Source organism: Hirundo rustica, chromosome 9, assembly GCF_015227805.2.
Source record: "Hirundo rustica isolate bHirRus1 chromosome 9, bHirRus1.pri.v3, whole genome shotgun sequence".
NCBI lineage: Eukaryota > Metazoa > Chordata > Aves > Passeriformes > Hirundinidae > Hirundo > Hirundo rustica.
Window position 1 is genome coordinate 28,409,465 of NC_053458.1, and position 19,725 is coordinate 28,429,189.

The 19,725-nt window shown below is 41.5% G+C and overlaps 2 protein-coding genes across 6 annotated transcripts in view; one reads left to right on the top strand and one right to left on the bottom strand.

Moving 5' to 3' along the window:
* FIRRM (FIGNL1 interacting regulator of recombination and mitosis) overlaps positions 1-15,654 on the bottom strand; it is a 16,903-nt gene extending 1,249 nt beyond the window's left edge. Inside the window, exons 1-24 of one of the 4 annotated variants that reach the window (XM_058421726.1) lie at positions 15,532-15,596; positions 14,922-14,961; positions 14,600-14,630; positions 14,139-14,227; positions 12,816-12,920; positions 12,160-12,297; positions 11,074-11,236; positions 10,651-10,735; positions 9,978-10,116; positions 9,449-9,529; positions 9,049-9,113; positions 7,556-7,704; positions 6,904-7,012; positions 6,191-6,377; positions 5,810-5,892; positions 5,374-5,425; positions 5,005-5,094; positions 4,190-4,375; positions 3,405-3,527; positions 2,349-2,444; positions 1,807-1,920; positions 1,284-1,388; positions 901-981; positions 133-246 (exon numbers count right to left, since the gene is read on the bottom strand). In XM_058421726.1, coding sequence (XP_058277709.1) covers positions 133-246; positions 901-981; positions 1,284-1,388; positions 1,807-1,920; positions 2,349-2,444; positions 3,405-3,527; positions 4,190-4,375; positions 5,005-5,094; positions 5,374-5,425; positions 5,810-5,892; positions 6,191-6,377; positions 6,904-7,012; positions 7,556-7,704; positions 9,049-9,113; positions 9,449-9,529; positions 9,978-10,116; positions 10,651-10,735; positions 11,074-11,236; positions 12,160-12,297; positions 12,816-12,920; positions 14,139-14,204 — 2,331 coding nt within the window. In that variant the 5' untranslated portion in view covers positions 14,205-14,227; positions 14,600-14,630; positions 14,922-14,961; positions 15,532-15,596. Of the gene's footprint in view, positions 1-132; positions 247-900; positions 982-1,283; positions 1,389-1,806; positions 1,921-2,348; positions 2,445-3,404; positions 3,528-4,189; positions 4,376-5,004; positions 5,095-5,373; positions 5,426-5,809; positions 5,893-6,190; positions 6,378-6,903; positions 7,013-7,555; positions 7,705-9,048; positions 9,114-9,448; positions 9,530-9,977; positions 10,117-10,650; positions 10,736-11,073; positions 11,237-12,159; positions 12,298-12,815; positions 12,940-14,138; positions 14,228-14,595; positions 14,631-14,921; positions 14,962-15,531 lie in introns of those variants that run through there. The other 3 variants (XM_040073362.2, XM_040073367.2, XM_040073366.2) reach the window with 3 other exon arrangements.
* Positions 15,655-15,806: 152 nt separating this feature from the next.
* Positions 15,807-17,454, top strand: METTL18 (methyltransferase 18, RPL3 N3(tau)-histidine). 2 transcript variants are annotated; one of them, XM_040073228.2, is made up of 2 exons: positions 15,807-15,941; positions 16,255-17,454. In XM_040073228.2, exon 2 carries the CDS (start codon positions 16,377-16,379, stop codon positions 17,427-17,429), a length of 1,053 nt encoding a protein of 350 aa, XP_039929162.1. In that variant the 5' UTR covers positions 15,807-15,941; positions 16,255-16,376; the 3' UTR covers positions 17,430-17,454. The 2 variants fall into 2 exon arrangements, with proteins under 2 accessions (XP_039929162.1, XP_039929163.1); XM_040073229.2 differs by having other exon boundaries at positions 15,814-15,941; positions 16,252-17,454.
* Positions 17,455-19,725: the final 2,271 nt, after the last annotated feature.

Here is a 19,725-nt window from a genome sequence, read left to right on the forward strand (position 1 = left end):
AGATACCAGACTAAGAGCCACAAGCACACGTGGCCTTTTTTCTTAGAACGTGGAGGGCAGCAAGAGCATCTCAGCCTTTTCAGAGACTGCCCAGCACTGACAGAAATGAACAGTTTAAAGAAGCACACATACCTCTCCTGTTGACTCCACTTCTCTGTCCACTTTCAAAACCTGTGCACTCCAGGTAATCCTTTCTTGCTTCAGGCGTTCTGTTCGTGCTTCTCTTGTCTCTTCCACCTGCCTTGTCTAGGGAGAAAGCCCCAGGAGAGGTAACTAAACCCAGGCAGCAGCATTACCAACCTTCACAGGCTCAATTTATAGGCCAGAACAAAAGGGAGAGATGGAGGGATTTTAATGTGCAGTTCCAAGAATATTATTTCTCACATACTCTTCTGATCAAGGATTGAGGTTATCTACAACTTTGGGTTAGCATCACTGGCAGGTATCAGTTCTTTTCTAAGAGCTGACATCTCTTTTGTTCTGCAGCAACAGTGACCTGCTCCTAAGAGAATTTCTCCTAATATGCAAAAGGCATTGAGATGTTTCATACCATGTTAATTTACATTTCAGAAACTGATCCACGAGAAATGGGGAAGGAAATCAAATTATCAAATCCTTTTTAACAGGTAATTATTTCAAAAATAACAGTGCAATTTGGTAGGTATTTTTCGTTTAAGGAGGATAAATGCTTTAAGTTGAAAGTACTGGAGGAGCAGTGTGCATAGGAATGGCAGAAGCTAATTCTGCTCATTAAAGCAAGCAGAAATGTTCAACCAGACAGCTTAAAGTTATTTAATGGTCATGCAGATAATGCAAGTGTAGCCCCATGCTGTGTATTGCTGATAGCAGATGTACAGCGTCAAATAAGACAGCAGTAAAATGGTTAAACAATATACATACCTTAGCCAGAAAATTAACAACTTTGCTTTTAGCTTCTTCAGAATTAAGGCACCAAGGAACAACATCTTCATGTCTCGTTTCCTGGCAAAAATGTTATTGGTTGTTCAGTACATTCATGCTAACAAGGGAACAAAACAGATGTTTCTAAGACAGTCCCTGCCCTCTTGCAACCAATCCAAGCAACCAGTGCCTAATAATTCTTCACTTCCAGCTCCTGAAATCTCCAACTGCAGTAGCCCTCATGACTTTTAATGTGCAACAGCATCTGTAACTCAGACCCAGATTGTGCAGTGAGGAGCAGCAAACATTGGAGACAGGAGAATTTGTGTGCAACAGAAGTTAAAAGAACCAAATGCCTGCACCCAGAGTTGTGCTCTGCTCACCTCTGCAAAATGTGTGAATGCCTCCAGTGCGTGCTGGTGAATCAGCCAGGTCTGGTCAGCCAGCAGGGAGGCAAACAGACAGGACAGCTGGGGCACCACCTGCCTCTGCAACAGGAACAAACAGCCATCAGCTCCCAAGAGTTACTGGTGCATATCTCACCATCAGGACTTCTTATTAAAGAATCGCTCTGAGACTGAGAGACACGTCTGGGAAATGTGAGAGTGCTACTGCCCTGTCTGGCTAGAGAACCACTCTGAGGGAGGTGACATTCTATTCTCACTTCTTGCTGCTTCTCACCAGTGAGAAAGGACTGGCATTTGAATCTCCAAGATTTCTGCATGCATTCAGCATGTCTTGAGGAAAAATAAACCAGCTGCAGACCGTTAATCCAAGACAACGGTCCTGGCATTCCTGTAAATATTTAAAGAACTCCATCCTTTAATTATACATTTAATTGTATATTTAACTAAAAGTCAATTTTAGTTGAAAAGGCAATTTCACTAAGGCCACAATTCCATCTACCTGTGCTTCTTGTGGAATAAACACCTTTCCCATGGAAGACAGAAAATCCACCATTGCTAGACGGACATGATCCGGGGGATGCAGCTGGAGCAGGGATGACTGCAGAGCAAATACCTGCAGGAGACAAACCCCAGCAAAGCCTCATCAGACTGCAGGTGAAAACTGTGCAGGCTCATCTTTGAATCCAAGCACATGGAGTTTAGGAACCTGAAGGAGGTATGCTGCACCTCCGATAAAACGGCCAGGATAAAGCTGCAGGGTGCATTTTAGAAAGAAATGACCGTGCTCTCTATATCCATATATCTCAATTATCTTACACAGGAAAGGTATTCCCAACAGCAGCGTTATCCAAAATGTCATGTGCTTGATTTAAAGGCCAGGAAAGTAATCAAGGAAGATTATTTCCTTATTAAGAGAAGGCCAGACCATGAAATAACTCATTTGAGATTTCAACAAATCACAAAGAACTTGGTTTTCATGTAGTCAATTATTCATAAGGTGGTGTTGGGGATTTTAGGATTTTTTTTTTTTTTTTTTTTTACCTGGGTCAGCAGTTGAGCATCTACTGCTTGAACGAAAAATTCCAAAAGGTGAAGTAATAAACACAGTGTCTTCTGGAGACATGGCTCATCTGAGACCTTGAGGAGAGCACAAGATATCAGTAACATTCCATTTTAGCTCATGGAATAACTGCTTAGGGGAGAATGTCAAGTTCCAGTAGCATTCCAAAATTGTTAGCCTGACTTCACGTATGTAAAACTCTGCACTGTATGCAGCAAAGAAAACATTAAAATAATTGTATAGGTATTTCTAGCTAGTCATATTTTATGAGACCATTTTCTTTGATTTTTTTTTTGAAGACCATTTCTTAACCCTCCTTTCCTTCCACCACTCACTAAAATAAGCACCTAAAGGCTATCTGAACTATTTCTTTTCACTTTCAGTTACCAAATGTCGTCACAGAATGGCTGAGGTTAGAAAAGACCTCTGAGAGGGCACATTGTTGGCTCTTCACTCCCACTCTCAAACTTTCTTTTTAATCTGGAGCATGAAAACCCTGACATCCCTGTTTTTTCTTTCCTTTATGCAGCTGCAGCCGTGAACAGGTACATGGTCACAAGGACACTGCCTGACCCCCCTGGGAGGAGGGTGATTGGCTCTGTGTGTCTCCGTGTGCTGGGCTGTGCTCTAATCAATTCACCCTGAGTTTTGTTCACATTCTAATGACTATTTTAAAAATTCAATTTAATTTAAATTTTAAAATAATTTAAATAATGAATATTTAAAATTAGTAACTGGTATGAAGCAAAATCAGGTATTTCAGGCTTCTCCTTGAGCAAGTCTGAATGTGCTACTGAGCAACAGATGGAGTAACAAGGAACCATGTATGTAACACTCAGGAAATTCAAACTCAAGCTTCCCAGAGCTCATGCCTGCCCTACAGATAAACCAGCTGCGAGCAGATGGGCAGCACTGGTACACTGTGTTTTACTGAAACAGTCCAACCCAAGTAAAACAAATGAGTAACAACCACCTGAGGAAACAGCACCAGCCTCTCCAAGATGTGCTTCCACTGCTGGAGTAGCAAATTCTCTTACCTGCTTAGCCTGGAGAAAAGACCAGAACTGACTGAGCACTCCCAAGACAGATGTCTTAAGTTCAGCCTCCAGAGTGGCATCAGCAGAACTGCAGGCAACCAGCAGGACAGAAAGGGCAGTGTTCTAGGAGGAAAAAATGTGTAAGACCAAGCAAAACACACTACATGTAAACCAACCCCAAAACCCCAGGCTCAGATGAACACCTAAAATGATACAAGGTGACAAGATGCCCAGTGTGCTGTAGAGAACAGCTAATCCAGTAGGAGAGCAGCCAACGAAGATTCCAGAGCAGGGAAACCATCCATTAGTCCTGTGAGTTTCACACACACTGCAGAACATTTGCTGCACTGGCAGGAGAAGTCTGGCAGCAGACACTTCATGTGGAAGCCTCTGGCTTCTCACATCCCCTCATCAAGGAGACCAGTGAGCATCTTTCAGATGCTGCAAAAAACCAGCCAGGACTTAAAAACTGAAGAGGAATTGTATGCTAAGGTACAGCATAAATTGGAAATTCTGAAGAAAAATTCATCTGCTCAGCCAGAGCACAAACAACAACTAGAATAAGCAGTGAATCACAGAACCTCCACTAGCACAGCAGAAGTCCTAAGGTGCTGCATACTACAAGGAAACATGAAAATTAGAGTTCTTGCTTACGCATATGCCAGCTAGGCACAGAAAAAAGCTGTGCAACAGACTGAGTAACAGAACTGAGGTGATGGCAAAAGAATCCTTGTAGTTTGAAAAACTAGAGCTCATTCACTGTTCCAGAGAGAAGCAGATCTTACCAAAAGTGGGAGCCCTCCCAAGGCACGGCTGCTGTTCAGCCACTGCTGGCACTGCACGAGCCCTGCTGAGCACAGCTGAGACGCCACTTGTGCCCTAAGGTCAGGGGTCAGGGCTCTGAGGGACATGTGCTGCCACACAGCCAAGTTCTCCACCTCTTCAGGAGGAAATTTATGAGCAAACTCTACCTGGAAACAAGGTAATAGAAACTGAACAGACCAGAAAACAATTTGACAGCCCGAGAGATGGGAACCTAAAATGCGCTGCTGAAAAAATTGTGTAAAGTATTTCAATAAAATCCATCTTTTTTTATATGACAAACGTTTAGAAACTGCTACCTCCCTTGTCACATACAGAACTGATTCTTTCAGCTGCTCGAAGCAATGGCCCTAGCGAGCAGAAGAGAAGGCTTGAGCCCCTCCAGGGGACACAGAGAGGCACTGACAGAACAGGACACTACTGACACCTGATGTCACGAGAACACTCACACCAGTCACAGATGCAATGACAGTTTTGTATTTGTAAAAAAAAAAAACCAAAACAACAAAACAACTTAATTGCTACCCAGTAAGACTCTTAGAAAGGTCAATATGCTTTTCTTGTTTTAAAGTGCACATCTGCACAAAGCAGGATCCACAATAAGAAATAACTTACTGACTCAATGACTTAGTGTAAGTAATAACAAGTACAATAACGAGTGCAGCAAGTGAGCACTCAACATCTTGTCACTTCTCCAAAACTGAAAGGAGTATTTGAACACAGGCCACTGATTCAAATCTCTTCTAGTGACAACAGCAGATGCTGGTGCTGTACTTGCCTGATGCTCTGGAGCCATCAGGAACAACATTCGCCTCAGCAGCACACCCAGGGCAGAGACCTGGCAGCAGTCACTGGGCCAAGCCTTTACCTGCATTAGGATAAGAAAGTGATGCACCTCATTACACCGGGGGAAAAATCACCACTGAGCAAACAAATTCCATACAGCATGTTCTGAGAGTTGCTATGTGGGATCACAGCAGTAACTGTAAATAAAATAAGCAGGGCATATTGGTTTGTATTTTCAGTGTACTGCTTTTGCTAGTCACTAAGCCAGTTTGAAGAACTGAAACAATCTCCATTTGAATCTTTGCTGGTAGCCCTCAGATTAAAACTGGTGCCAAACTGCAAACATCATTGCGATTCTTACCAAGTGGGCAATCACATTAACGTGGTGAGCGCACAGCTCAGCTGTTCCATACCTGAAACACGAGAAACAACAGCTTGTTAATCTGTACATCCTATTCTACTACAGACTAAATATCATAGATCTGGTCGGAGAAATTGCCATTTCTTCTAACATATTTAAACTCGATTTGCAGAGACACAATTTACTTGAGACAACCATTTCAAAAATCAATTATTAAATAGAGAAGCTACATTCCTCTTGCTTGCAAGAATGTAAAAATGGCTAAGCCATTTCTATTCCCTAATTTTCAAAATATGTTCTGCATCTGAAAATAATCCAATTCTAGGGAACTTCCATCTTACAAAAATCTCTCTCAAGAAAATTTCAAATTCTGTACAACAACAGAAGGAACTGGATCTGTGGAAAACCTGCTTGACTTGTACTAGGAGCATTTTACCGGGCAAGGAAGCACCACGAGTCCATTGCTAGAAGAGATGTGATCATACTGGAACCCAGCACAGCATCCAGCAGGGCACGCTCCTGAGGAGAAAATTGCCCCAATCTGAACACCACAGAAAAGAAAGCACTAAACTTTTATAACAACTTGACCTTCCCTCCTCTGAATGAAAATAAAAATTGCCAGGACCACTGAGGTCCTCAAGAACTTTATTTTCCTCTTTCCCACACGCGACATTCGCATGTCACATGTAACTGAACTCCAGCCACACAACTGTGGCACAGCTGATTTCTACAAAACCATCTGTGAGAACCCATTCTTTTTAAGCAGCACCTATGCATCACGACAGCTGAAGAACTGATGAGAAAAACCCAATCTTACCAGCTGAGGGAAGTGTGATGGGAGTGTGGAGGCAATGAAGGAGCACAGGTGGACACAGACATAGTGATAGAGGGTGATGGGAACTGCTGGCTGTCCGGTACTGACTGCCTGTGGCAAACAGACAGGGAGAGAAAGCTCCCCACAGCATTGCTGGAAACTGAAGAAGAGAGCTGAAAACAAAGACAGGCTGCAAGGAGAAATGGAGAAAAAAAAATAAAATAAAAAAGAGAACAGTTTGGTTACAGACATGTAAGTCCCAAATCCTGCAAGTAACATCAGTATTACAAAATCTTTGTCTTCAGCCAGAAAAGATGGCAATAACTTCAGTGCTTTTACGCCAGCTTTATGTTCCTGGCTGCCTTCCTCTTTTATCAATTCAGGTGACTATTAGAGGGTTCAGGCATAAAAGTGTGAGATTTTAACTTCGTGAGAGATCAACAAATTACATCCATAGCCTTATTCCTACCCTACAAATACTCTAAATACCACTCCTTCCCTGAAAAAAACAAAGACATCTCTGTCTCCGTATCCTTCACTCCCGAGGCAATGAACATCAGATCCTGTTTGTCTTGGCACAAGGATGGAAATCCATAGTGACAATTTTGCAAGTTCAGTTGCAAAGCCAACTTCAGCAGCTGAGCCCCTTTGTTTGCCTGTATGGAACGGCTGCTGTGGCTGTAGTGAAGAACCACAACAAAAAACCTTTTTGGTACCTTTTTCCTGTGTTCCAGAGAGTTTGCACTTCTTCAGGCTGAGAGGATAGCTTGTCCATTATGGTAAGCAGGAGGAGACACTGGGGCAGCTGCTGCTCAGGAGGGAGACCTGTAGAAATTTCGGTTTCAAACGTGGAGCAAGTTGCCTGGATATATTTATTGTGTGTGTAAACTGGCTTTTAAGCAAGTGTGGAGGCAAACTGATGAGCTGTCGGACAGGGCAGAAATCTAGAAGAGCTTTATTGAAACAAAAGGCTGACATTTTCCCATGTTTAAAGGCATGCTACTTTTCACAGAAAATATTTACTTTAAAAAAAAAAAAAAAGCTGTCTTCCCCTACCAACAGAACAGCAGAAAAAATTCCATCTTAATTTGAAAGTTTGTGGCAAATGTGGATTGAAATGATGCAAAAGAGCAGAATTGACAGGATTTCTGTTAACCAGATTAATAGCGCAGTTGCTATGAGTAATTTGGAAAAGATGAATTCAGCAACAACATAAACTCTCTGTTATAAAATCCATCCAAGTTAGCCAGTACTTACAAAAGAACCAGAGACAAGCAAATGAGTGCAGAATATTATGGCCCAGAAAGTCAAAATGTCAATGCTGATCCCTCAGACAGCACTGGTTGTAAAGCTGTACTTTCAACCCACCTAAATTTTCACTTAACACTCGTTCCATGAAAGGACTGAAGGGAAGAAGCTGGGTGATGAGAGGGTCCAGAGCCACAAGAAAAACCCGGGATATTTCATCTTGATGAACTTCCAAGATTTCTGGAGCATAAAGACTGGGAGGAAATTTGCTGAGAGGGGAAAAAAAAAAAAAAAAAAAAAATTGTCAAAAGGCAAATCCATTACTTTCCTTGTTCCTGTGAAATAAAAGGCAGAAAAGGCTCCCCATTTTAAAATATCTGTTATAGCCCAGGAGTTACAACTCTGCATTCAGCCTTTAAAATAAGCATCACAATCCAGTATTTTACTAAACATTTAAAGAAAACCTTACAAGCTCACAGAAAATGTGTGCAAATTTTGTACCATCTCTCAGAAGAAACATGTCAAATTACAGAGTCAAGTGAAAGAGAAAAGCCAAGAAAACCCCTTTAATACACAATTTGACAGCCATAAATGTCACAGCACTAACTTAACACATGACCCCAAAAGGGTATCACAGTTTCTCTGAAGAGGAAAAAGAAACCTTGGGCAATAAAAGAAAAAAAAGGACCAATAAGAGAATAAAGCAAGAGATCATGAAATGAAAACCTTCCACTCTTGCAGCTTATCAAGTGAACTGTAAAAACGCTCCCTTCCTACTCAAAAATCCCTCTCAGTTTCCCTGAGCGAATAAAAGTTCACAACTTCCACTTGAGAAAAACCTACAAGGTGAGTAAACTTAGAAGAGACTCATAAAAAAAAATATCCACCCAATCTTGCAGTAGAACATGCAGTGAACTCAGGTGCACATCTCACCACAGAACCTGGTTTGAATTCCAACAAAGGGCTGAAATCAGCCCTCTGATTTTACAGTATAAGGAGTTATTAGTATAAAGTCTGGGTTCTCTTATGCTTCCCCACCCCTGCAGCAACAGAACTTTCTGAAAGGAAAGTGAAAAACCACTTGCAGACATTTCTAAGTGTAGCATTAAGGAGCTTCCAGAAGAACCAGAGTCCTTCTGTGAGATTCCACAAGATTATTAACACAACAGTAAAGTTACGAAAAATTTCAGGAAATTCTGTTTCTGATCCCCTCTTTCTCCAGGACAATTTTTTCCAAACCTTGTCTTAAAGTAAAAACAATCTGTCAAAAGGCACTGCTGACACCTGCATTTAGCTGTACATTTTTTTTTTTTTCTGCTTATCCCACATGTAATTTGTTAATAAATCTTGCCATAAATAGTTGCAACGAAGTTAATGGTTTGTCATTATGGGACATACAGAGTAGTGGTCAACAATAGGGTTAAGGTAACTATAAAACACTAAACCACTTAATTCATTAAAAAATATTTTAGCTTTCTGTGCATGAAAAAAGATAGCAACAGCTCTGGAATGAGAACTGCATTTTTACATCTCAAAATACTTGTAAATTAAGAATGCCATATGGAAATGTTATTAAGACACTATCAATAATCAATTATTAGTACTTCACATACCTGTATATCTGAAGAAAGAGCTGATGTAACTGAGAACAGGAATCAGAGAAGCAGGCAAGAAATTCCTGCAAAAGCCATCAATTTTGAGTGATACTTTTAAAATAAAATCCATGATTAATTACATGAATTACTGGACATCTCCTACTAACTACTCAGTGCCACTGCATGGAACAACCTGTTATAGTTGATTATTATGGGAAATCCCAGCAGTAACCCTGCACAGGCTTGTGAGCATTTACTGCTGGAAGAACTATAAAGCAGGTTATGTATGGATGTTAATTATACTGCCCATATGGGATAGCTCTAAATTGTTAAGATATTACATGGTACAAAATGATTTCATTTGCAGACCAGAGGCTTAAATTTAATACTAACATAGAAATGAAGTATTAAAACCTACCTTGGTATAGTGTACAAGGGAGTTAGCAAAGAACCTGCACAGTTTCACTGTCTTCTGGAACAGCCTGAAGTCAGTGCCCTCCTGTCCAAAAGAAGCAGTTCTAAAAGTTAATACAGAGTAAAATAGGAAGTTAGATTGCTAACAGTATTCAAAACCTATTTCATATTTGATTCTCTACAGACTGTGAAGCTAAGGAGGGAGAACTTTTTAAAAATATTCAGTATGTATGTGTCAACATTTTCAGAGCAATATTGAGGATTTGATTGACCTTGGAATACTGTCAGCTTAGGAAATTAAAAAAAAAAAAATCTTACATAGTATGGTGAAAACTTAGAGTCTCACTAAAACATCCTCAATCTGCACAAAGCTGTGGGCCTCATTTTCATGTGGTTTCAAAGGCATTCTGTCTACCACATGAAATAAAGAAAACCCCAAAAAACCAAACCCAAAATTACTCCAAGCAATAATACAGCACAAAGAATTTCTCCTCCTCAAGTTCTCTGGCAGCTTTGGGAGCTTTTTAACTCACCTGTATCTCTGACACCTTCATTTGCTCAGCCAGCTGCAAACAGGAGTCAAAAGAAAGAAGGGTGTCCTTGCACAGGCCACCGAGGATGTCACTGTGCTTCAGGTGACACTGCAGCAGGGAGTGATGCTTCAGGCTTTGCCTGAAAGACAGGAATATAATCAGGTATTTAATTGTCTGAAGTGATCGTGCAATGAGTTCTTACAAATCCAAACAATTACTTCTTCTCTTTAGCCTTTTATACAGCAGTGATTGGTGCAGTATCTGTGAACACTGAAAGCAGAAACTCAGAGAGAACAACTCTCTCCGTGGCCATGAGTGAAACCCAGGGGAGAGGCAGGATGGAAGTACGAGACAGTCAACTCTAGCCAAAAACACCTACAGAATCCCAGGTCACACCTCTTGATGTTCATCACTCAGACAACAGTGTTGCAAATTTTCTTCTGCATTGCAATACAGAAAGTCAAGTTTGTACTACTTTTCATACCAATTCCTACCTACTTTCACTGACAGCGCTTTAATATTACCTCCTAGCTAAATTTCTACATTTCCTTACTAAATAGCTACATTGAATTCTCTCATTTCAATTTTTTTAGAAACTCTGAGGACAAAGCAATTGATACACTCACTATTTAAAATTATACCACAATAAAACCCAAAGAGCTTAGCTACATACTTGATTATGAACTTCCATGTATTGGCATGAAGAGCGTGGTCCATATTGGAAATGACAGAGCAGATCTCCAGCACAGTGTGGATTACTAAGAGAATAACAGCAGAAACAACAGAGTTAAATCAGATTTATGAGTTCACAGCAATCCCAAGAGAATACTGAGAGAATACCAGCACGCTGACATGATTTGGGAAAATGGGTCAGTGTTTAGGTGCTGCCCCTTTCCTACAAACCTACACAACATGCCCACAGAGAAGCTTCAGGAGAAAAATGGAAATATTTTGAGTTCAAAATGCTGCTTTCTGAAAAGCTGGCCAAGACAGCAGGAACTGAGAACACTCAGAAACCTGTTTTAAAATTTCAAATGTACTCTCCATCAAAAAAAAAGACTGAGCAAGACTGAAAAAGTATCAAATCCATGTATACCTGACACCATATATGTGATGTCATCTTCAGTGGAAGCAGAGCCTATGGAAATCAGATCAACCAGTTCCATCAGCTGTTTCTGAAGGGAGTAAGTTTCCTTGAACATGGATTGTAGGAGGTCAGAAATCAAGTGCAGGTGCCCACAGTACACGGATTCACTGTCCTGAAATGGGGAGGAAGAGGCTTGTGAAAGAGCTTAGGACTCTCAGCCTGATTTTCACATGCAGAAAACACCAAGAGCTTTGCCATACATTTCTCTGGAAAAGAAGAACGAGGCACAGATGTACCTACTTTAACTCAACACACAGCCCCTGGGCACTCAATATAAAGTATGTTCACCTGCAGCTCATGGGAAACTAAGGAGATCCAGCTGGCTCTTGTGAGTTTGGGGGGGCTCTGGATCAGGCCTCCATGTATGAACCTAAGATCATATTTCTGAACCAAGCAGGACAATGTCAGCAGCAAAGGAACTAGCATTCCAAAGGCTTCCCAATACTTTCATATTAGAATTACTAGATAAAGATATGGCACCTGAGTGCTGATGTAAATGCTCCCGTAAGAAAGAAATGTCAACAGTGAAAAGGAAAGGCGAGCAAAAGTTAGTGTGTCCTTATGATAATCTTGTTTTATTTTCAATGCTTAGAGGGAATTACTGTTGCACCTGAAAATCCAGACCAGTCCATATCTGAAACCGATACACACTGTTCACTGTAACCAATATAAACCTGCTAACCTCAGCCTTCAATGCACTCTGGAACTTGCCATTTGTAGCTCTGTGAATACTGTAACCATCAGGACTGCACAGATCCCCCAGAGCACTCTGCTGGTGAGCAGAATGTTCCCTTAACACTGATGCAAAGGATGGAAATAGCCCAGTCTGAGCCCCTCACCAGCAGGTCAGATTTGCTGGGCAGACAGCTGAAAACTCATCTCTGTACTTGTGCACTGAATGCATTCTGAAAACGACTTAACAACTAAAAGAACAATACTTCGACAACAGTATAATTTCAAAATAAGATCTTCTTCTACAGTGTCTCCTAAAAGCCAAGGAGCTCAAGGATTTCTGTGCTCCCAGCAGAGCCCTACCTTGCAGTGTGTGAAGGTGCTCTTCACCACCCAGAGGACGGAGGAAGGGAGGGAGCGGATGCTCTGCAGGGACAGCTCCTGCACCGAGCACAGGTAGCGCACACAGCCCGTCAGCGTCTCCAGCAGCTGCACCACAGTCTGAGGGCAAGAGTGAACAACATCAATCGCTCCTGCAACACCTCCAAAAGCACCTTCTCTTAGCTGAAATACACCTGGATTTTCATGGCATTTAAAGTTCACTGCTATTTGCATAAACAAGCAGCTTGTTAAAGATGAATGAAGTTCCAGAGCTTTTCTCTGATACCATAACCTCTGTAAAAACTCCTTATTTATTTGGTTATTGTTCTCAAATGACAGAAATGTTAAAATTCAGAACGAAGTGACTGTATAAAGAGGTGCCAGGTTCACTAAATATGAGGAGTCACATTCCATCCGGGACTTAAGCAGAATTTGAGATGATTTTTAAAATTATTATTAGCATTACATGCTAGATGTAATCAAATCATTCACAAAATGTTAAGTGACTACAAAGGAAGATCAAATTACATTTTAACCATCAGTAGCTGGCAAAAACATTCTAAAAACCTTTTAGTACTTTAGGAAAAAGCAGAGAGTGATGTAGATGTTATTTTGACAGCTTAAGTGATGGGACTTGCCTGTAGCAGACTCCTCACAGTACTGCATAACTCTGTACTCTGGCTGCTCAGTCCTCTGGCCTTGCTGGACAATTCACACATCAAGTTATCAAAGAACTGCAGAGTCTGGCAGAACACAACAAAACTGAAACATTTCACTTACAAAGGTACACATGCAAATAATAACACCATTCTATACCTGCTCGTTTCCTTGCACAGAGAGAACTCACAGCAGAAAACATTTTCCAGCATTTCAGTCATAAAGCATAATACAACAAGAAGCAACAACCATTTACACACACACACACACACATATATATATAGATATAAATATAAATATATAAAAAATAGACAGAAAATGTTGTAGCTGTTATTTTTTCTAGCTTCACAGGTAACTTGCTTGAAACATATACACCCCATTCTGCCAAAGATTTTTTACCTAGTTAAAACAACATAATCTGAAAAGGATTTTCATTTTGTCTCGGAAAAATATATTTGCTAGTTGAGAGTGATTATTAACATTTTGAATACATTAAAAAATAAGTCTGTGATGTACAAACAACATCAATTTCTAGTTTAGCTGAGGTTTTTTAATATCTGATGAGTGTTGCTGTTTAAACTGCAAAGACAGTGAGGTGCTTCTGGGAATATGCAGGATCAACAGTGGTCCAGTGATCCTTTTTCAAGATATGCCTATTATGCGACAGTTTTCTTGTAATTCCAAAAATTTGTTACTTGAGATAAAATAAGAGAAAGGGAAATCAAGTGGTCATTTTTACTGGCTTCTTAAAATGGACAAGCTGAGGCCTGAAACTTAAATCAGTAATTTGGCACCGCTTTACTTCACTTAAAACACAACCACTGATTTTAACACAACTATGGCACAAAACTCTCCAACATTTAATCAAAAAACCAACATGTGAGGTCAGTATGGTCTAAAAGTTTATTCACTATATTAATTCACAAACTTCACAACATTTATTCATGATATGGGAGTGCTGAGCTCTTCAGTTTACTTGTCCTGAGAAGCTCCCTCATTTAAAAATCCTACATCCTGGTCATTTTACAAAAAGCCCAATCTCCTCAGAAAGAAATAAACCTCAAGTCTATTGTTGAATATAGAAAGCAGAACACTGTATATTTGATTCTCTCCCTATGTAAAGAATGAGAACAATCACAGAAAATTCAAAACAACGCTGTGAAAACCCCTAAAGGGTAAAATTTCAATTTCAATTTTTGTATCCCACAGATACTGTGCAACCCCAAAAGAAGAATCACTGCAATCTAAGCAGGTTCTAATACTGGACTGACTGACAATTCCACAGTTAACTGAGGCTGTCCTACCTTAGGTAATACTTTTGAGAAGAAAATTTGTTCCACATCTTCAAGGCTGATATGCGGCAAAAACATTTCAGTCAGGATCCTCAAAACACCTGCACAGAAAAACATTTACAGTGTGTAATTCTCAGAACTATACAGCAAGCTAACAGAGGAAACAAAGAACTGCAGAAAGCAAAAGCAGATCAGATTTTGAGAGAGGCAACCGAGCATTTGCCTTATCTGAAATGCATAAAAACACACATACATTATCTGAAAAATCAAATAACTAACAGCTCCAACATGCACAAACCCAGCAAAAACAGCAGCACACCTGACTAAACTTAATTGAAGGCCGAGCACAACAGCAGCCTGCAGATCGAGTATTTGCCATATTCCAAACTGCAAAGTTGCAGGTTTTATAATGCAACATAATATGCAATGTAACAGTGAGTTTTAGCAACACTCATAAACGGTTACATACGTGCCTCATTTTATTTTAACTGTCAGATTTGTCACCTGGAAGATAACAGCCCAAAAGACAATAAAACACCTGATAAAAAACCCCCTTCTTTCGTGTATTGAAAGATCAGAAGTAGCAGAAAGAAAAAAAGCAGCCCTAGATGCAGAGTTTCTATAGGAACATTTATAAAGCTTATTCAGCCTGCAGTCAGTGGGATGTGCAAGGTCCAGCAGGATTGCTGAAGACTCTGAAAAGTTGTAGCACAAATGTTTTAAGCACTGCAGTGATTTTATTGCAACTGCAATACAGGGCTCCACAGGAAGAGGCACCTCTTAGCCATTACTTACGAATATGCTCAGTCCAGTCTTCAGACTCTTGATACACTGAGTAAAAACGTTAAAGAAAATCAAACTTGTTCTGCTATAAAGAACATCTTCAAGGCACCCGCAGAAGCCACAGCGACTTCTACCACTGTCTCATATATGTATAGAATTGGTGGGGATGCTCCATAACTAATGCAGGCTGACAGCCCAGAGTACCCACAGGATCAACAAAGTGTTTCCAAAATGTATTAGAGTTAAGTCTTGAGGGCTTTTTTTTTTTTTTTTTTTTTCCCCCTTTTCTTTTTTTCGTGGTGTGTGGTTCTTTTAGGGGGTTGAGTTTCTTTTGTTTGGAGGGGAGAGGGATAGGTGAGAGGTGTGTCGGGAATTATCTAAATATCTAAACAGTGCTAAATGAACCACGAGCGATTTTTAGATTCTATGGATCTTTTATTCCAGGGAAAGGCTGTACCCGTCTCCACCGAAATTCCCGGCCCCTCACAAAGGTCCCATCGCTCTCCCTCACACAGATTCGGTTGCACCGCGTAACTCTGAAGGATGCGCACACACCCCCCCGCCCCAGCACCGCTCCCGTGCCATTCCCGCAGCCACCCGAGAGCCCTGCTGGGAAGGATATCAGGAGCCGGGGCAGCACGGCGGGCAGCTCCCGGCGGCAGAGCTCCCAGTCCCAGGCGCCCAGCTCCCGCAGGAGCAGCTCGGGGTCCGCCTGGGACATGGCGGCGGGCGCGCTCCCCTCAGCGCGGGGCGGCGGCGGGAAAGGCGGCGCGCGCTCCCACAAGGCCCCGCGCCCGAGGAAGCGGAAGCGGCTCCACGTGGGAGAAGCGGAGAACGGGACCGGCAGCCGCGGGTGGGTGCGGGCACAGGGCAGGGAAAACGGGATGGGAAACGCTCCCGGAGCCCCTCACCCGGCCCGCACGGCAGCGGGGCCGCTCCGCAGGCTGGGATTGCGACCTTTGAAACGCTGAGGCTGAAATGCGAGTTTTAGCGGAATGGGCAGCTGTCCGGATTTCTTTGCCTGTGCCTATGGTATGTGAGATGGGGTCATCGGTGACGCTGTGTTTTAATAAACTTAAGTGGTTAGGGAGCGGGTTTTCTAAATTACAGAAGAGTTGGGATTGGAAGGGAGCTCTGGAGATCATCCGGTCCAACGCCGCTGCCTAGGCAGCGTCACGCAGAGCTGGTGACACAGCGGCGCGTCCAGGTGGATTTGGAATGTTTCCAGAGAGGGAGACTCCACGACTTCCCGGGGGAGCCTGGTGATGAAAATCAGGATGCTACAATGAGACGGCTTGTGCTGGTATTAATGATACATAAAACTATTTACTCTTGTTTCCAGCAGCAGTTCTTCTGGCTCTTGGCAAGACATCTGATACTGCACCAGCGGAATACTGTCCTGCAACAATACCTACATAAAAACTGGCTTTAATAAGTTAAGCTTTTTAAAAACTGTTATTCTTGAAAATGGATTTTCAATTTAATTTTGCTGTTGATGAAAATGAGAACAGTGAGACAGATGCTGACTTTTTACTGCTGTGCTCTCCAAAACACAAGCAGGAATCAAAAGAAAAGAGCAGGGAAAATGCCGATCCTGCAGCAGACTCCAGCCCGAAGCTGGCTCCTGCTAAGCACCAGGATGAGACCGCTCCAGAGAAAAACCACTGTGTGAAAGCTGCCAAGGAGCACAGCATTCCCGAAGATCTCAACAAAGTTTTGGAAAATAAAGTCATGGAAACAGTATTGGACCTGTCTCACGTAAAGCTATCTGTAGTGGAAATGACATGCTCGGGTGACGCCGACAGCGAAGGCATCGTGTCCAAAAGTGTTTCTTCTCACTCTGATCTCATCCCAGGAGTCTACGAAGGAGGGTTGAAAATCTGGGAATGCACCTTTGATCTCATGGACTACTTTTCGGAGGCTGAAATAGAATTTACCAACAAGACTGTGTTGGATCTTGGCTGCGGGGCTGGATTGCTGGGAATTGCTGCTTTACGGGGTGAAGCTGCCAGAGTCCATTTTCAGGACTACAACAGCACAGTGATTGATGAAATAACCTTGCCTAACGTGGTGGCCAACTGTACCAGTGAAGGCAGGAGGATGAGCAGTGGGAAAGACAGAAAAGCCAGCAAGCCTCCTTCAAAGAAGCCCAGGAAAGCAGAGGGCTCACCTGATATGCTCAACAGGTGCAGATTTTTTTCTGGAGAGTGGTCTCAAGTCAGCCAGCTCCTGTTAAACAGCAACAAACCCTGTTCAAAGTACGATGTAATTCTCACCTCTGAGACCATCTATAACCCTGACTACTACAGTGCTCTGCATGATACACTGGCTCAGCTCTTGGATAGAAATGGCCGTGTGTATTTGGCAAGCAAAGTGCATTATTTTGGAGTTGGTGGTGGTATCTATCTCTTTGAGAAATTCATTGAAGAGAAAAACGTGTTTAGAACCAGTATGGTTAAAACGATTGATCAGGGACTACAGCGATGCATTATGGAAATTGCCTTTAAAAATACCTGTTAAAATTAAACTACTAATCTTCCAAAAATAACTCAAAAATGTTTTAATCCTCACGTCTCTTTGCTTTTTCCTCTGTTATTCTGGTTTAACAAATTAAGGATGGTGGTTGTTGAAATGTTTGACAAATTCTGGTGTCTGACTAGAAGTGAGGGACTTTTCTGATGTTGACTTTGCAGAGAGTTCTGCTTATAAGGAAACATGTTTATGATACTTCTATATAAAGATTAAGCAAGTCATTATCTCCAGCCAGGCTTTCACATTCTCAGTCAGAACTGGAACTGTACGTCACAGGAATGGCCTACATGACATGGGAATGACGTACATGACACGTTGTGGCTGAATGAGATAAATTTAGCACGCAAAATTAGTGCAAGAGGCTCTTCTCAGGGGTTGGGCAGCCTAACTGCAGCCAGATTCAGGCAGGGACCACACAGCCCTGAACTGTGCTGCTTTGCCAGCAGAGGGGGATGTGATTGTAATTATCACTCGTGTTCTGCCTGCTGGAGATCTCAGAAATCCATGTAGTATTTCCATGTGTAATGCACACATGTCTTATTCAAGCCTTTTAAGGAGTGTAACAGTATTAACTACCGTGGTCTGTAAACTTTCACATTCAGATTCTGTCATAAGCTAAGAAAATTTTCAGCAAGGAATTAGAAAAAGCCATGCTGGTTTAGAGGCTGACTTGAAAGAATATTCTACACAAGATAAGCTCCTTTTACCAACCAATAAGCCTACAAATGAAATGCTGGAGGATGGTAGAACTGAGCTTTAGGAGACAATTGGAAAAGGAGATAAACTATGCTGTTGCAGGAGTTTAATAGATTGCTGTACTGTTTTAACAAGAGTTTTCTAGAAATGAATTGCCCTGTTTTCAAGACTTGCTGGGGGTACTACTGAACACCCACACCTCTTTTCATCTCTTTTCACAGCAGTTTGGCAGGACAGAAAGCACTCAGAAAAGCCTGAAATACAAGGTGCTTTCCTAGGCTGGAGACAGTGATGTTGCTGAAGAAATTGCCTTACCAAAACCACAAACAAACCCCCAAAGAACTACAAAACCTGGTCTTGAGCACTCACTGTCACCAGCAATTCAAACAAAAAAAGGAAATCCACTGCATGTTTTGCTTTGGCCAAAACCAGGCAGAGAGCTATTAGACAGCTGTTGTCATCATGCACTGCTTCATCAGGTGCCCTTGCAGAAATATAAACTTGGAGACAGTGACCACTGCAGTAAACTGGATGCAAGGATACTCAGTGTAGAGCAGAAGGAACAATAGTCTGAGGGGATGGAAAGAAACTTAGTACACCAGTGATCTAAATTACTTTAATTATGCAATCACTGAAGATGCTGAAAGTCAATCCCAAACTTCCTATTTTGAACTTGCTGCTATTAAGAGAGAGTTGTAAAGGATTTCCTGTACTTTACAGAAGAGCCTTCACTCCTGTTTCAGGCTATTTTAAAGGGATGCTTTGGAAACTACTGAATTCAGCCTCTCACAGGATAGGAGGGGGAGGAAAGAAGTCAGTTTTGCCATGACTGCCACGGTGCTTTGGAATTTTTCTGCACCAACTCTGAGACTTAATGATGATAACTGCTGACTACAGGCTGAGGAACAATTAAAAAAAAAAATCTAGCTTTGGCAAATCAAGAAGTTACTGTAAACAGCTCTTTTTTTTTTTTTTTCCTGTCAAAACAGAGAAGCTGAAAACAAATTGATTACTGTTTGTCATTTTTCAAACTCAATCCTAGGATAAATCAAAGCTTGACTGAATAGGCTGTTCTATACCTGCTAGTGTAGTGCAGTTCCAGAGAACCATACCTGAAGTAATAAGAAATGCTGGCCACTATGACAAAGAATATGGTTAGGAACAAGAATCTCATGCCATTTTGGATGAATAAATGAAGAAGGCACTTAAAATCTTCTACCATAATATTTTCTCTTGATAATATTCCACTATCAAACTCACCATCTTTGGTTTAATTACTGTGCCTTCACTCACTGTTTGGCTCAAACAGTGCTGGTTTTGTGCAAATAACAGAATCAGAATTTTTAGGACTTTGAGGGAAGAATGGCAGAGCCACAATCTCTCAGTGATTGCACACCTGCAAAACAAGTAACTCCACACAGTATAATTAGCTTCCCATTTCAGAATTTGATTAGAAAATGAAGGATGCTTTTTCTCAGGTGAAATCAGCACAATTAGCATTGGGATTTCCATATTCTAGATGAGTTCTGTTCTTAGAATTCAGCAGGTACATACTGAGAGGAAACAGAATTCAGCACTTAGTTTTGTA

What these genes read in the sequence shown, in the direction of transcription:
- METTL18 (XM_040073228.2), top strand. Translation starts at nt 16,377, where the DNA reads ATGGATTTTCAATTTAATTTTGCTGTTGATGAAAATGAGAACAGTGAG.